At 45.9% G+C, this 15,345-nt stretch overlaps 1 protein-coding gene across 4 annotated transcripts in view; it reads right to left on the bottom strand.

Annotated features, from left to right (window-relative positions):
• The window catches only part of CPQ (carboxypeptidase Q), a 183,501-nt gene that overhangs the window by 136,413 nt on the left and 31,743 nt on the right, over positions 1 to 15,345 (bottom strand). For all 4 annotated transcript variants that reach the window (XM_088675731.1, XM_088675732.1, XM_035125207.3 and 1 more), the window contains exon 3: positions 11,833 to 12,040. In XM_088675731.1, the coding sequence (XP_088531857.1) occupies positions 11,833 to 12,040 (208 nt within the window). The remainder of the gene's footprint in view (positions 1 to 11,832; positions 12,041 to 15,345) is intronic.

The following is a 15,345-nucleotide window of genomic DNA, read 5'->3' as shown; positions in this document are numbered from 1 at the left end:
AGACAAGTACAGAGCCCAGAGGATCCCAGAGAGCCACTTCCTCCCCCGGGTTGGGAGGAAAACAACAGCGTCTCCTATTCACCAAGAGGCCGCTGTAGAAGGGGCATGGTTGGGGGGACTGCTGAGAAGAAGGCAAATCCAGACTCCAAGGAGCACACTGTTGTGTATTGAGTCAAAGGATTTTATATCTGTATTATTATTGTCTGTATTTGCATTAGGATAAAGTAACTGCCTTTTGGTTCCAGAGAGTACAGCTACTATTGGTTCATTTAAGCTGCTGTATTTGGATCCACTGTCTTATTGGTTTCCTCCAAAAGGCAGCACTGTGATTGCTTGATATTGTTCCCTCCAAAATGTATCCCTTCCTAGCTAGTCCCCTGTCCCTATAAATGTAGCTTTCCTCTCCTCAGTCTTCAGTCTTGTTCACTTTAATAAAGAGCTGTTACTAGAGAACTGTCTCCAGCATGTTATGTCAAGAGAGCTGAAATCACAAACCCCACGTCACAACAACTGGCGACGAAGGTGGGATCCGGAATGCTGAGGAGCGGTTAAACACAGCCCTGCCTCAGAGTCCGGATTGCAGCTTAGAACAAGACTCACTGGCCAGCTGAGAAGACGACCCTGCCCGCTAGGACAATGGAGAGTCCAAGGGTATTGGAGCCCTTCCAGCCATCAGAGCCCCACACATGGGAAGACTACGTCGAACGCTTCGAGTTCTTTGCAGTGGCTCAAGGGATCACCGATGCCAGCAAAAGAAGGGCCACATTCCTGAGCTACTGTGGGCCCGAGACCTTCAAGCTGGCCAAGGCATTACTTGCTCCAGCGAAGCTGAGTGAGACATCTCTCAAAGATATTCTTGCCTGCCTAACAAGCCACTTGGCGCCTACTGAGACCAAGATGGCCCGGCGGATGGAGTTCCATAAGAGGCAGCAGCATGCTGGGGAGTCTGTATCCACATTTCTGGCTGAACTCCGGAAGCTCGCTCAGCACTGCGGCTTCCAAAATCTGGAAGAGACTCTCCTGGATCGGTTTATTGGTGGTCTGAGCAGCAAGAAAGCCAGAAGACGCATCGTGGCTAAAGAAGAGGTTACCCTTGCTTCAGCCTTGAAGGAGGCCACCGCCACGGAGAATTATGAAAGAGAGGAGCTTGATGCCAGTCGCAAGGCCACTAAGCCACAGATAGAAGTTGCGCATGCCATGGACGAGCTAGAGGCTACTCCGAGCCAGAGCCCAGTCCGTGGGGTCGAGTTGGTGCGTCAGGCCTGCACAGTGCACAAAGATCGCCGAGGCAGTTGCCCAGGTTGTGGCGGAAACCATGAGCGGAAGAGTTGTCGTTTCAGGGATGCTATGTGCCGGACGTGCGGAAAGACGGGTCACATCGCCAGGGTCTGTAGATCGGCGGCGTCGGGAGCAACAGGAGCACCTAGACTGGAGCATCGCAGACCGCCCACAGCAACTCGTTTTCTAAAGGACTGCCACTACGTAACGGAGATCAACGGGAGGGCCGTGCAGTTTCCAGCGCAAGGCAAGGCACACGTCAAGGTGAAGATTGAGGGTCAGCAGTGCGACATGGAGGTGGACTCCGGATCTGCATTCACCATCGTGTCGGACCAGACCGCGAAGACATTCTTCCCCAGGGGTAAGTTGCCCCCTCTGGAGCCCTTCCCGGCAACCTTGCAGTCGTACTCAGCAGGCCGCATCCATGTTATGGGAATGTGTGCCGTGAGAGTACAGTTCCGGGACAAACAGGCTGTACTCAAACTGGTGATTGCGAAGGGCAGTCGCCCCAGTCTCCTGGGCACTGACTGGTTCCCCGCCCTGAGACTGAGTATCTCAGGGCTTAATTCAATCCAAACCTGCCCTGAGATGAGCGAGGCATTATGCAAGGAATTTGCTGGTCTCTTTAATGGAAAACTGGGTTGTTATAAAGGGCCCCCAGTTGACTTCGAGTTGGACCCCGGTGTGGCCCCAATCTGACTCAAACCAAGGCGAGTGCCATTTGCACTGCAACCCAAGATCGAGGCAGAGCTGGATAAATTGGTCAAGCAGGGAGTTCTCTCACCCGTGGACTCTGCTAAGTGGGAGACTCCAATCGTCACGCCCCTTAAAGCAAATGGGGAAGTCAGGATATGTGCAGATTACAAATGTACTATCAATAAGGCACTCAGGGGAAACTCATACCCCATTCCAGTTGTATCACATCTGTTGGCTAAACTGGCTGGGGGCAAGGTGTTCGCCAAAATTGACCTGGCACAAGCTTACCAACAGCTGCCAGTAACCCCACAATCAGCGGAAGCACAGACTATTGTCACACATAAAGGGGCGTTCAGAGTTAACAGATTACAGTTCGGAGTTTGTGTGGCCCCAGGGATTTTTCAAGGGCTCATGGAACGCCTGTTAAGAGGTCTGCCGGGGGTCTTGCCATTTTTTGATGACGTTTTGATTGCTGGAAAAGACCCACAGGAACTGGTTGCGCGTGTCCGTGCAGTGTTGCTCAAGTTCAAGGAGGTGGGGTTGCAACTGAAAAAAGAAAAATGCAGTTTTGGGGTGCCAACTGTGGATTTCTTGGGGTTTAAAATTGATGCATCAGGCATCCACCCCACAGATGCTAAGATTAAGGCCATCATCGAGGCACCACGACCACAGAACAAGACGGAGTTGCAGTCATTCCTGGGACTTATTAACTTTTATCATTCGTTCTTACCCCAGAAAGCTTCGGTAGCTGAACCATTACATAGACTATTGCAGAAAAAGAATGTGTGGCGATGGGGGCGGGAGCAGCAGAAGGCTTTTGACTCCTTGCGAGGAATGCTGAGTAGCAGGAGCGTCCTTGCTCATTATGATGAGTCAAAGCCGCTGGTCCTGGCATGTGATGCCTCTCAATACGGTCTGGGGGCTGTGCTGAGTCATAGGGAACCGGATGGGTCGGAAAAGCCCATCTCTTTCTATTCCCGTACGTTGTCGCCCACGGAGCGCAACTATGCTCAAATTGATAAAGAGGCACTGGCTATTGTGTCCGGAATCAAAAGGTTCTATGATTATTTGTACGGTCGCCATTTCTCCATTGAAACGGACCACAAACCACTGTTAGGGTTGTTCAACCCAAACAAACAAACGCCACAAATTCTCTCCCCCAGAATGTTGCGTTGGTCAATATTCCTGAATGGGTTCCAGTACACCTTGACCCATGTGCCGGGGAAACAGTTGTGCCATGCTGATGCGCTGAGTCGATTGCCCCTTCCTGGCGGGAGCAATGAGGATCCTGCTCCGGCGGAGCACATTATGATGCTAGAAACACTTCCGGGGGCTCCTGTAACAGCTACGGATATAGCTGAGAAAACTAGGAAAGATGCTGTTCTCTCCCGTGTGCTCACTTGGGTGGGGAGGGGGTGGCCAGGTGGTCCGCATGAAGAAAAATTCAGGCCTTATGCGACAAGGCAGCACGAATTGTCCATGCATAAGGGTTGTCTCCTATGGGGAGATAGGGTGATCATCCCAGCACCACTGAGAAACAGGGTTCTTGAGACGCTTCACATGGGACACCCGGGAATGGTCAGGATGAAGTCGCTAGCCCGATGTTATGTGTGGTGGCCTGGAATGGACCAGAACATAGAACAATGGGTACGAACATGCAAGGCATGCCAAGAGGTGCGGCCAGAAGTGGCCAGAGCACCAGTCCACTGGTGGGAGCAGTCCAGGACTCCCTGGAGCCGGCTGCACATAGATTTTGCTGGGCCATTCCAAGGGAAGGTCTTTTTGGTTATCGTTGATGCATATTCCAAATGGTTAGAAGTGGCGATGGTCCCTAGCATGGCATCAGCTGCCGTAATCAAGGTGTTGAGGCAGCTGTTTGCTACCCACGGGTTACCTGAGACCATTGTATCAGATAATGGGGCAGCTTTTGTATCCCAAGAATTCAGGGCATTCTTGGCTGATAACTTTATAAGAGGGGTCACATCCGCGCCCTTTCACCCATCCTCCAATGGGCAGGCTGAGCGCATGGTAAGAACAGCCAAAGAATCCATTGCGCGCTTAATGGAGGGTAACTGGTCGGCTCGCATTGCGCGAATGTTATTTTTGCAGCATGCGACGCCGTGTACTGCGACGGGCAAGTCGCCAGCCGAGCTGCTCTTAGGTAGAAGACTGGTAACGGTGCTGGATTATGTCCACCCAGATAAAATGCCAAACCGTAATTCAAGAGCAACCCCCCAGGCTGAGACTGACACAACAAGGTATCTCGCCCCTGAAGATCTGGTCTGGGTGAGGAACTATTCACGTGGTCCGCGGTGGGTGGCCGGTGTGATCACCCGGGCTAGTGGACCTGTGTCCTATTATGTGACCTTGGAAAATGGGCAAGTTTGGAAGAGACATATAGATCAGCTGAGGCGCCGGGCGCTCAGCAGGGAGGAGTCAGATGCAGAGAATTTACAGACTGAGGATAATTCATCCCTGGCTAATGACGCACAGCTGCGAGACCAGAGTGAAGATGGCCCAGAGGTGCAGTCACCAGGGGCTTCAGCAAATGAACCAGGGTCTGCTAGTCCTCAGGATGACGAGGTACAGGTCGGGGACCCTGAGATGTCTGGGACTCCATCTGTTCCTGACGAAACCCCTATAGCAGCCCCTCCACCACAGGTAACACCCAATCCAGAACCTGCAACACCTGTTGTCAGGAGATCAGGTAGAAGTTGTAGGACCCCACAGTACCTGAGGGATTACGTCTGCTGTGCTCACTAGGGGGGGAGGGGTGTTGTGTATTGAGTCAAAGGATTTTATATCTGTATTATTATTGTCTGTATTTGCATTAGGATAAAGTAACTGCCTTTTGGTTCCAGAGAGTACAGCTACTATTGGTTCATTTAAGCTGCTGTATTTGGATCCACTGTCTTATTGGTTTCCTCCAAAAGGCAGCACTGTGATTGCTTGATATTGTTCCCTCCAAAATGTATCCCTTCCTAGCTAGTCCCCTGTCCCTATAAATGTAGCTTTCCTCTCCTCAGTCTTCAGTCTTGTTCACTTTAATAAAGAGCTGTTACTAGAGAACTGTCTCCAGCATGTTGTGTCAAGAGAGCTGAAATCACAAACCCCACGTCACAACACACACCACAGTTGTTGTTGTCCCAGCAGAAGCAGATGCATTGAAGGCCAGATCCTCTGCCCCTGTGGATTCTGCCGCCTGAGGTGGTCACCTCGCCTTGCCTCATGGGTGAGCCAGCTCTGTACTTCCTCACCCTTTCCCTCATGATTGACCCATGAGAATGGCAGGAAAGAACTGTATGGAAGTAGGCCGCCCTAAATTTCACCACTTTGTTCCTGCAATTTTCTGGGTTAATGGGGTTGCAAATGCATATTTTTCTGAAAGTGATTAACATGGAAATGAGCACTAAACAACCACTATATTCTGCTAGATTTTTGGATTTCACAATGTGAAATTAACAGGGTAATGTTGGGGAGATGGAATTAATAGGCCTTGTGAATGCAGCCGTGGTATGAACTAGTCTTGCAACTTTTCTCTACTATGACCAAATGCTCTAGAAGAAAAAGCCACAGACCCATCAAGCATGGCTGCTTTTTAAAGATGGCTACCACAGCTACTCTTCTCTGAGAAGTCCCATAAAAGACAGAGCACAGGCTTTGCATGTATAAGATCCCATAAAAAGATTCCTTCCAGTAGCAACTTAGAGACCAACTAAGTTTGTTATTGGTATGAGCTTTCATGTGTGTAGTATCTGAAGAAGTGTGCATGCACATGAAAACTCATACCAATAACAAACTTAGTTGGTCTCTAAGGTGCTACAGGAAGGAATTTGTTTTTTATTTTGTTTCGACTACGCCAGACCAACACAGCTACCTACCTGTAACTAAGATCCCATATTCTACTTTTTTGTAGAATATCTAAAGTGCTATTGTAAACATGTAAAAATGCAAATAGGATTTGAATGAAGAACTGCAGTAAAACATGTATCTTGGAATAAGCAGAAAGGATGGGGTATATGGTAATTATAATATGCAGCAATATTAGAAAATATGGGGAAAACATGGAGGGGTGGAGGGGAAGTTAAATGATAAATTAATATTAATTGGAAAATAAGTGTTGTGTATTAAATTTGTAAACTTTTGACACACACACACACACACATTCTGCCAAAAGAACTTGGAGGGGCACTGCCAGTTATAGTAGACACTACCAGGATGGACAGACAGACAGACCAATAATAGCAGACTCATAATAGCAGACTTTTTCTTTTAGTCCTGTTTTTTTCTTTCTCAGTATAGTCTACACTTTCCCTCATTTCACACACTAGCAAGGTTATGCTTAAAATTCTACAAGGCAGGCTTCAGCAGTATGTGGACCAAGAACTCCCAGAAGTGCAAGCTGGATTTCGAAGGGGCAGAGGAACCAGAGAACAAATTACAAACATGCGTTGGATTATGGAGAAAGCTAGAGAGTTCCAGAAAAACGTCTACTTCTGCTTCATTGACTACGCAAAAGCATTTGACTGTGTCGACCACAGCAAACTATGGCAAGTTCTTAAAGAAATGAGAGTGCCTGATCACCTCATCTGTCTCCTGAGAAATCTCTATGTGGGACAAGAAGCTACAGTTAGAACTGGATATGGAATAACTGATTGGTTCAAAATTGGGAAAGGAGTACGACAAGGCTGTATATTGTCTCCCTGCTTATTTAACTTATATGCAGAATTTATCATGCGAAAGGCTGGACTGGATGAATCCCAAGCCGAAATTAAGATTGCCGGCAGAAATATCAACAACCTCAGATATGCTGATGGCACAACCTTGATGGCAGAAAGTGAGGAGGAATTAAAGAACCTTTTAATGAGGGTGAAAGAGGAGAGCGCAAAATATGGTCTGAAGCTCAACATCAAAAAAACAAAGATCATGGCCACTGGTCTCATCACCTCCTGGCAAATAGAAGGGGAAGAAATGGAGGCAGTGAGACATTTTACTTTCTTGAGTTCCGTGATCAATGCAGATGGCGACGGCAGTCATGAAATTAAAAGATGCCTGCTTCTTGGGAGAAAAGCAATGACAAACCTAGACAGCATCTTAAAAAGCAGAGACATCACTTTGCCAACAAAGGTCCCTATAGTTAAAGCAATGGTTTACCCAGTAGTGATGTATGGAAGTGAGAGCTGGACCATAAAGAAGGCTGGTCGCCGAAGAATTGATGCTTTTGAATTATGGTGCTGGAGGAGACTCTTGAGAGTCCCATGGACTGCAAGAAGATCAAACCTATCCATTCTGAAGGAAATCAGCCCTGAGTGCTTCCTGGAAGGACAGATCGTGAAGCTGAGGCTCCAATACTTTGGCGACCTCATGAGAAGAGATGACTCCCTGGAAAAGACCCTGATGTTGGGAAAGATGGAGGGCACAAGGAGAAGGGGACGACAGAGGATGAGATGGTTAGACAGTGTTCTCGAAGCTACCAACATGAGTCTGACCAAACTGTGGAAGGCAGTGGAAGACAGGAGTGCCTGGCATGCTATGGTCCATGGGGTCACGAAAAGTCGGACACGACTAAACGAATAAACAACAAAAACAACGGTTTCTCTGCAAAAAAATCCCCCACAATTTTCTGGTTTTTAGAAATCAGGACGAACAGTCTAAAGCTCAGCCCGTTTTAATAGCCAGAACTGCAGACAGGCAGTCTCAAAAGACCCTCACTAGTTTTCTACTGTTTTTACAATCCACTTGCATATCATAAATGTTAGATAGAGCTCATTTCTGAAATGCCATGATTCAATTTTCATATGCTATGAGGTGAGAATAAGCAACTGCTTCATTTCTTCACTTTACAGTGAAAAGGCCGAAGTACACCTTACATTTGCCAAATGTTCTGCCTGAGGTGAAAGACAATATGCCCTCCCCAAGCCAACTGGAGTGGCAACTGAATCTTGAACCCTGGTAATGGGTCAACATCCTCCACTAAGTAGCTTGTGGAATGCAGGGCCAGTCCCCTGGCACAAAGATCTCTGTCTCTGCTCCCTCAATGCCACCCTTTAGCATGTTCTACCCAAGGCAGTCACTCCACTGCCTAATGATAGAGCCAGTCTTCATGATGATGCCTCAAAAAATGGACTCCCCTGGGTTGGAAAAAATATAAGGAACATACAGTCAAAACAAAGCAAAATGTGTCCTTGTTTCTGTTAGCACTAATGTTTTCTCTAAAGCAAAATTTGTAATGAATGTGCTTGTTATTTCTTGAGAGAAGCCAAGAGAGAGTCAATAACCTCTCAGAGGAAGTTTCACATATGCCTAGATTTAGTCAATAAAGATGAATTTTGGTGGATGTTTGGAAATATCCTAATATCACAGAACCTGTATGCAAAAAGTCGACAATTTTTATTCTAGGCAATGTTGAATATGGGAACAATGAAAGTGATTTCTTCAAGTAACAAACAGGAGAGACCACATTGACCATCAGACTTTTACTTGAAAATACTTGAATTCAAATTGCAGCCCCTGGGATGGCCTACAGCAAATTACTACCTCTCAGCTCCCCGCTCTGTAAAACAGAGATAGCAGAAATGTCCCTTAACAAACATTTCTTTGTGATTAAAAAAAAAGTTTTTTGAGGAGAAATAAACATCATAAAAAATTTAAACACTAGAAACACCTCAACTCAGGAATAGCTAATAAGGAATAATATCGCTGTTTCTACCAACAAATATAATTACAGCATATGGAAACTAAAACTAATTTAAGACCTTTATGATTTCTTGTTGATATATTTTCGCTGCTAGGGTGAGAGCCGGCTTGTTTGATTTTCTGCCTCTGGTGTTACAATAACCTGCTGCCCTTGGGCATTATGCACCTTGACTTGTGTGTACTTTCGCATTCATGCCCCGATATCTTATGAGAGGGTGGTATATACTTTTATAAATACATACAGTATTTGCTACTTCACTTCAGGCAGTAAAACTGAGCCAGCCTTGCATCTGTAGGCATGGAGAAGCATCTGTTCCAGCAGGCATTTTAAAGAACAAACTGTATTTTTCAGTGTATAAGACTATATTCCCCCCCCCTTTTTAAGTTTAAAATTGGGGGTCGTCTTATACATGGAATGTTGCAATTATTTACAGTGGTACCTCGGGTTACAAACACTTCAGGTTACAGACTCCGCCAACCCAGAAGTAGTACCTCAGGTTAAGAACTTTGCCCCAGGATGAGAACAGAAATTGTGCGGCATTGGTGCGGCAGCAGCGGGAGGCCCCATTAGTGAAAGCGCACCTCAGGTTAAGAACAGTTTCAGGTTCAGAACGGACCTCCAGAACGAATTAAGTTCGTAACCAGAGGTACTGCTGTATTTCTTAATTTGGAGCTTAAAAAATAGGGGTCGAAATATACACGGAAAAATATGGTAAGTTGGGCAGACCTTCATTTTACCCACCCCTTTCTCCAATGGTTTCCATTTGATTTGGACTGCTTCTCCTCTCAATGCTATTGGGGTCACTGGTTTTACTCCAAAGCAAAAGTTAGTCATAGAATGATAGAGTTGGAAGGGACCGTGAGGGTCGTGTAGTCCAACCCCCTGCAATGCAGGAATCTTTTGCCCCAAGACATAGGTTACAATAAACCACTTGAATCAGGGGGGAAGCTGTGGAGAAGAGAATTTAAAATTCACAGCCTGTAGTTCACTAAAAGAAAATAATATGAAAATGTTGTACCAATAATAATAATAATAATAATAATAATAATAATAATAATAATAATATATTATTTATAGCCCGCCCATCTGGCTGGGTTTCCCCAACCACTCTGTGCGGCTTCCAACAAAATATTAAAATACAATGGTCTGTTAAACATTAAAAGCTTCCCTAAACAGGGCTGTCTTCAGATGTCTTCTAAAAGTCGGGTAGTTGTTTTTCTCTTTGACATCTGGTGGGAGGGCGTTCCACAGGGCGGGTGCCACTACCAAGAAGACCCTCTGCCTGGTTCCCTGCAACTTGGCTTCTCGCAGTGAGGGAACCGCCAGAAGGCCCTCGGAGCTGGACCTCAGTGTCCGGGCAGAACGATGGGGGTGGAGACGCTCCTTCAGGTATACTGGACCGAGGCCATTTAGGACTTTAAAGGTCAACACCAACACTTTGAATTGTGCTCGGAAACGATGGTATTTGACTCCAGTAATGCTTGCTAAGATGTATAAAAATTATTCTAAACTATGCTGGAAATGTAAGGAAAAAGAAGGTACATTTTTTGATATGTGGTGGACGTGTAAAAAAAATAAAGGGCTTCTGGGAAATGATATACAATGAAATTTTAAAAATGTTTAAGAGTACATTTGTTTTTTAAAAAAACTAGAGGCCTTTTTACTAGGAGTAAGAGTCAGACACGACTAAACGACTAAACAACAAAAATAGGAGAAGAAGTGCCAAGGAAGCGAAAGAGACTGTTTTTGTTACTTGCCCAGAAATGGATAGAAGAGAATGTCCCAATGAAAGAAGAATGGATGACTAAGATGATAGACTATGCCGAAATGGTGAAGATCAGGCACCAAGATGAGGAAAAATTCAATCAAGAAGGGGAAAACTTAAAACATTAGCAGGTTTGATGTAACATTTATGAACTAGTAACAGAATTAGGAAGAGAAAAGAAGTTGAAATTAATTAGAGAAATATAATCATAGGCAAGGAGAATAAAAAGGGGGAAATCAAAACCAGGGGGGGTCATCTAAAGGCAAATTTGGATTGGATATGTATTTACAAAAGTAAAAATGTTATTTTGAAAACTGGAAATAAAATATTTTTTAAAAGGAATCTTTTGCCCAAAGTGGGGCTCAAACCCACGACCCTGAGATTAAGAGTCTCATGCTCTACTGTCTCAACAATGTACCACAAGGTAAAGGTAAAGGAGCCCTGACAGTTAAGTCCAGTTGGAGACAACTCTGGGGTTGTGGCACTCATCTCGCTTCACTGGCCGAGGGAGCAGACATTTGTCCGCAGACAGTTTTTCCGGGTCATGTGGCCAGCATGGCTAAGCTGCTTCTAGCAACACCAGAGCAGCACACGGAAACACTGTTTACCTTCCCACCGGAGCAGTACCTATTTATCTACTTGCACTTTCTGGCATGCTTTCAAACTGCTGGGTGGCAAGCACAAGCCATAACTTGTGCTAAATATGTTTAAAAGGATGACGTTCAACAGTCTCATCACATAGCCAGGAATTTCACGAATAACGCCTGGGGCTCCAGCTATCGAGAGTCTTTGGAGGTCAAATTCCAAACCTGAACTACTAGTAGAACAACAATATAATATACAGTAAATGGTTCCATTCCAAATATCCTTTATTGGGAGCAAGCCTGGCTCAGAGCATGGAGGCAATCTGAAACACTAAGGGAGTGATCCTGTGTACATGAAGCAGGCCAGTGCAAGCTAAGTAGGCATCAAGTTACACCTGATCCAAACACCATTCAGGAGAGGAGCTACTGCTGCTGCTGCTCTGCCTACACCTGGCAGAGGGAAAACAAACCTTTAAAACAGTGTTCTATGCCAGGTTTCCAGGTCACGAATCCAGTCTAAGTCTACTCTTTCTAGTCCTGCCCCCTCTACACCCCCAGGATGCTCCGTTTTGGGAAATCGCACCAGCTTTTGCTCAGCTAGCTGAGCCAGGATGAGCAAGTTACATCAGCGTCTCTTTAGCTGACCTGGGGTTGAGGATTAATGCCAGCTGAGCTACGAATCAGCCTGCTGCCAGAGATCCACTGCATCCTCAGCTGCTCATCCCAGCAGATCTTGCCACAGGATCATCTTGCCCTGCCCCCAGATGAAAGAAGAGGTGAAATCTGATTTGCACCAAGCAACAAGCCCTTACCTATGGATGGAAAACGGAGTAATAGACTTGATAAGAGATGCCTTTGCTCCCACTTTAGCTGCTTCCACTGCTCCTTGAACTCTGTACTGGACTGTTTCACCGTAACTGACAAACTGCTGGTTGTAAACAATGATCTTTCCATGGGCTTCCTGAGCTTTTTTGTGCAGGTCGTCAAAGGAAGTCACCACTAAGACCTCAGCCGTAATGCCTGAAAATGAAAAATTGGGACAGTTATGGAGACAGGCCTGCCCAAAGACATTTCAGTGCCTTAGAAATCTAAATGGCACCTCCTCCTACCAGGGAGGGCCATATCTGTCCCGTTTCCCTCAGGTTCTCATATTCCAGTTGTAAGTTCTCTACATTATTGCATCTGTTTGCAATTTTTATATTAAAAGGAACATTGCTATGACAATCCATCAGCATTTTAGTGCAGATTCCTCCTACGACACACATTTTTGCAAGCAACTTTCCCTTAACCAAATGCTTTTGGGTATATTATTTTCACTAATATATGTATTTATATGCACACACCCACACCCAGCTATATGCATTTTTGTACACATTTTTTGGTTGAAGAACTGCGTGCAAATTTTGAAGGACAGCTGCATTTCAGACGTGTACTGTTTCTCAAAGTAAGGTAAAGGTAAAGGGACCCCTGACCATTAGGTCCAGTCGTGACCGACTCTGGGGTTGCGCGCTCATCTCGCATTATTGGCCGAGGGAGCCGGCGTATAGCTTCCAGGTCATGTGGCCAGCATGACAAAGCCACTTCTGGCAAACCAGAACAGCACATGGAAACGCCGTTTACCTTCCCGCTGTAGCGGTTCCTATTTATCTACTTGCATTTTGACATGCTTTCGAACTGCTAGGTTGGCAGGAGCTGGGACCAAGCAACGGGAGCTCACCCCGTCACAGGGATTCGAACCGCTGACCTTCTGATCAGCAAGCCCTAGGCTCAGTGGTTTAACCACAGCGCCACCTGGGTCCGTGGGTCTCAAAGTAGGTTTTCATTAAAATGTGAACTGGGCCAAATTTCTCTACCATCCCTACTTCCCATTAATCAAGTTGGGACACAAGGTACCAGGACAAGCTTTGGTACACACCCTGCACATTCCACTGGCAGGATGCGGGACTAGATGAGCCATTGGCCTGATCCAGCAGGCTTCTCTTATGTTCTTGCATAAGTGCACTGTTGGCTCATGGGTCAGATCTGTTCTGTCTTCTACTCTTCAGCCCATAATGGCACCAAAAACCCCCATCTTGAGGCAGCTCCCATGGGAGTGGGGCAGAGCCAGACACTTCGCTAACTGAGATGAAGCAGGAAATAGTGCCCCCGTCCCCACATGTCAAGGCACATAGTACCCAAGACTAGCCACATTTTTGGCACCATAGGTAGAAAATGGCACAGCCATCTCTTCTTCCCCTTATGGTAAAGGTAAAAGTAAAGGGACCTTTACCTTTACCGTATTATTATGGTAATAATAAGTTAAATGCCTAACAATTTGCTCCTCTTTCATGTCACCCAAGGCTCTTCCAAATGGGATTCAGTTTGTGCAATTCAAGTTGATTTGGAGCTCTTGCACAACAAACCCAGTTCCTCCCCAAAAAACTAGACTTGTTGTGATAAGGAGAGTGATAGGGAAACACACTGAGAAGTATGGGACGACATTTGTTGATGAAACATAATCAAAGCCCCCTAAATCAGAGTCAACACTTAGTGTCTAACCTCCCTGCATACCTTTTGCAAACCAATCAAGACACATGCGCAATAAACAAGTGGTCTGGAAGCGACTCCCAAATAAGCTGCCTGAGACGACGGCCTCACCCTGCTTAATGGTAGGACAGGCCCTGGGCATGGAGATGCCAGATGACAGCAATGTGTACAACCTGCATTGTACATTTCTAAGTAAGAGGAAAGGTGGCTGCATTAGAAGAGTCTTAACCTGGGATGGCCAGCCATATGACAGAGGGGAAGCTGACCCACATGCCTTAGGGAATAGCAGTTCCCAGCACAGTAACACTCCCATATTTCCAAGATAACACATGTGTGCCTTTTATCGTTCCTGCAATACGCTAGAATTCAATAAAATAAAACAAGAAAGGGACAATGGCATTATGTCTCCTGTCAGGCATATAGATTTGCAGGGCTTCAATTATTTCCATTTTAAACACACACCACAGCTTCAAAGTATTGATACGATCTGACCATTGTTTTGCTTGGTTGCTGAGTAACATGAATTATTATAAAGGGCAGAATCTTCTAGGAAATTGAAGTCCTCTTTGAAATGAAACCAATGTTTTTCACACACAGATATTTTTTAACCCAAGGGTGGATGTGAAAGTGATTTATAAAAACGCAAATTCAGTGGCCAGCCTGCAGTAATTCCTCTCAGTAGGCTTTGCTTCTTCTCTTTAAAAAAAACAAAAACCCCAAAGATCTACAGTTTCTGAATTTCTAGTACAAATAAACTCTTAAGCAAAAAGTAAAAACAAAACAAAAAACACCCAGGATAAACATTTCCTCTCTGCCTACCCTGTGGCCTTGCCTGAGAGAACAAATAACAGTGTAACAGTGGTATCCAGATGGGATGGTTTTTGCGTGTGCTCATCCTACATATATTTTCACTGAGCGTACATTTGGGAACCATGTTTCATGGCTTTTACAAAATCGTTCGCAAGATGACCACAATGCTCGAGATCCAATCTTGCAAACGAGTTACAGAAGTAAGTGGGAACTGTTCAACAACAAGAGCAAGGCTCGGCTGCTAAATATAGAAGTCGTAATGGATGCCTGGAATTCCACCACTGTGCATTTCACCTAGAAGCCGCAAAACACGTCAGTAAAAGCTAAATGCTGAAACAAACGTCAACCCCCCCCCTACACACACACACTTGGTTTGTGCCAAGGCCAATGGAAAGAATGAAAAAGCACTAGAGTCTCCTTTCTGTTCTTCAATTTGTAACTGTAAATTGTAATTACAGTGGAACCTCAACTTGCGTAGGCTCTACTTACGTACGAGTCTAGTTACGACTTTCAATAGGTGCTTCGACCTATGAACTTTCCTCTAGATATGAACGGAGGCCTTGCCAGCTGCCCAGAGCTCGCCCGGGCGGCTGCAGAGCAGCGCTGGGGCCTCCGCCGCCGGGGAGAGGACCCCCATCCCACCCCCGAAGCTGCAGCCCCAAACCCCACCGAGGAAGTCCAGAGAAGAACCTGGCCTGGCAAGAAAAAAAGTGACCCTGGCCAAAGTGAATCAGCTCTTGACTGACTCTTGCCCCACCCCCAGCTTGTAGCCAGGTAAGCCCACCCACCCTCAGTGCACGTAAGGGGAAACTGTCTTATTTATTTTATAGTACAGTACATTGGTTATTAGGGACGCAGGTGGTGCTGTAGGTTAAACCAACCACTGGTCTTGTTAGCTAGGGATCATGGGAGTTGTAGGCCAAAACATCTGGAGGGCCGCAGTTTGGGGATGCCTGGCCTAGGGCTTGCCGATCAGAAGGTCAGCGGTT

Source organism: Zootoca vivipara, chromosome 8 (genome assembly GCF_965207765.1).
Source record: "Zootoca vivipara chromosome 8, rZooViv2.hap1.1, whole genome shotgun sequence".
NCBI lineage: Eukaryota > Metazoa > Chordata > Lepidosauria > Squamata > Lacertidae > Zootoca > Zootoca vivipara.
The sequence above is the reverse complement of the archived record's forward strand: the minus strand, read 5'-3'. Positions and strand labels throughout refer to the sequence as shown.